At 66.2% G+C, this 1,185-nt stretch overlaps 1 protein-coding gene across 3 annotated transcripts; it reads right to left on the bottom strand.

Moving 5' to 3' along the window:
* Window positions 1–48: 48 nt before the first annotated feature.
* Window positions 49–836, bottom strand: LOC112969490 (HLA class II histocompatibility antigen, DR beta 5 chain-like). 3 transcript variants are annotated; one of them, XM_026072843.1, is made up of 2 exons: window positions 672–836; window positions 49–357 (listed from the first exon to the last, which is right to left on the bottom strand). In XM_026072843.1, the coding sequence occupies exons 1-2, from the start codon at window positions 775–777 to the stop codon at window positions 77–79; spliced, it is 387 nt and encodes a 128-aa protein (XP_025928628.1). In that variant the 5' UTR covers window positions 778–836; the 3' UTR covers window positions 49–76. The 3 variants fall into 3 exon arrangements, with proteins under 3 accessions (XP_025928628.1, XP_025928629.1, XP_025928630.1); XM_026072844.1 differs by having other exon boundaries at window positions 49–362; window positions 677–836; XM_026072845.1 differs by having other exon boundaries at window positions 49–343; window positions 672–791.
* Window positions 837–1,185: the final 349 nt, after the last annotated feature.

Raw genomic sequence — 1,185 nt, 5'->3', positions numbered from 1 at the left:
GTGCCCCCCCCTCGGGTGCCTGTGGTGTGGAGGGTGTGGGGGTGTCCCAGTCCCGCCAGACCCAGGGCTCTCCCGTTCACTCACCTCTCCTGCCAACCACATGGTCTGCTTGAGCCACCCCATAGTTGTGCCGGCAGTACGTGTCCACCTTGGCCCGTCTCTCCTCAATGAGGTCTGGCTGGCTGTTCCAGTACTTGGCATCTGGTTCACCCAGGGGGCTGTCGGCCACAAAGACCCCCACGTCACTGTCGAAGTGCACGTCCTGCTGCCGGTTGTAGATGCTCCTAGCCACATACCTCACCTGCTCGGTGCCATTGAGGAACTGACACTCGGCCTTAAACATCTGCAGGAAATACCCTGTTGTACAGAGAGGGGCAGGTCACAGTGCCCCAGCTCTTCCCCCCCAGGCAAACTCAGCCCCTACGCAGCGTGGAGGGGGCCGAGCGCAACTCCCCAAGGTTGGGGAGGGCACAGGGACACCTCAGAGCCACACCAAACCAAACGTGTCTCGCCCCACAGAGACACATGCAGCCCCCTGACCTCAGGCTGCCGAGCACAGATGACGGCAGATGCGGGGGCACCAGGGGGCTCTCCCGAACCCCAGCACCTCCATGGGGAGTCTGTGCCATCTGACCCCCAACACCATCCCCCCGCCGGGGAGCTCAGCTCACCTGTCGTCTCCTTGCCATGAGCCCCACGGGCTCCCAGCACTGCCAGCACCGCTAACACTGCTCCAGCACAGCACCTCCCGGTCCCCCGCACATGGCCGGTCCCCATGGCTGCTCCCAGAGGAGGCTGGAGAGGCGCCGGGACCCCAAGCGAGCCCAGCTCTGCCACTTCAGGGTATCACCCAGACCCTGCCCAGCGCCGCTGCTGGGGGAGTCCCCGACGAGGGCCAGTGAGCATCGGGGCTGGGCAGCATCACCCATCACCAGGCAGAGCTGGGCCCCACAGGGCTCTCAATGACACTTGTCCCGGCGCTGGAGCAAGGCTCCTGCAGCGACCCAGCGAGGGACGCCAGGCCCAGCCAGCACTGCAGGGCTCCCTGCCCCACAGCTGCCCCTGCCCTTCCACCCCAGGAGCCCCCTCGAGGGGAGTCGCGGTCTGGGGGGACAGTGCTCCCCTGCGGGGTCCTGCTGGGGCGTCTGTCAGTCTATTTGCTCTGCAGGGCGCTCTGTGCTGCCA

This window comes from Apteryx rowi, unplaced genomic scaffold (assembly GCF_003343035.1).
Source record: "Apteryx rowi isolate R43461 unplaced genomic scaffold, aptRow1 scaffold_3529, whole genome shotgun sequence".
Classification (NCBI taxonomy): Eukaryota; Metazoa; Chordata; class Aves; order Apterygiformes; family Apterygidae; genus Apteryx; species Apteryx rowi.
The sequence above is the reverse complement of the archived record's forward strand: the minus strand, read 5'-3'. Positions and strand labels throughout refer to the sequence as shown.

Coding starts and splice junctions, on each gene's coding strand:
- LOC112969490 (XM_026072843.1), bottom strand. CDS start 777: ATGGGGACCGGCCATGTGCGGGGGACCGGGAGGTGCTGTGCTGGAGCA. Junction 358..671: donor TCATGGCAAGGAGACGACAG/GTGAGCTGAGCT, acceptor TCTGTACAACAG/GGTATTTCCTGCAGATGTTT.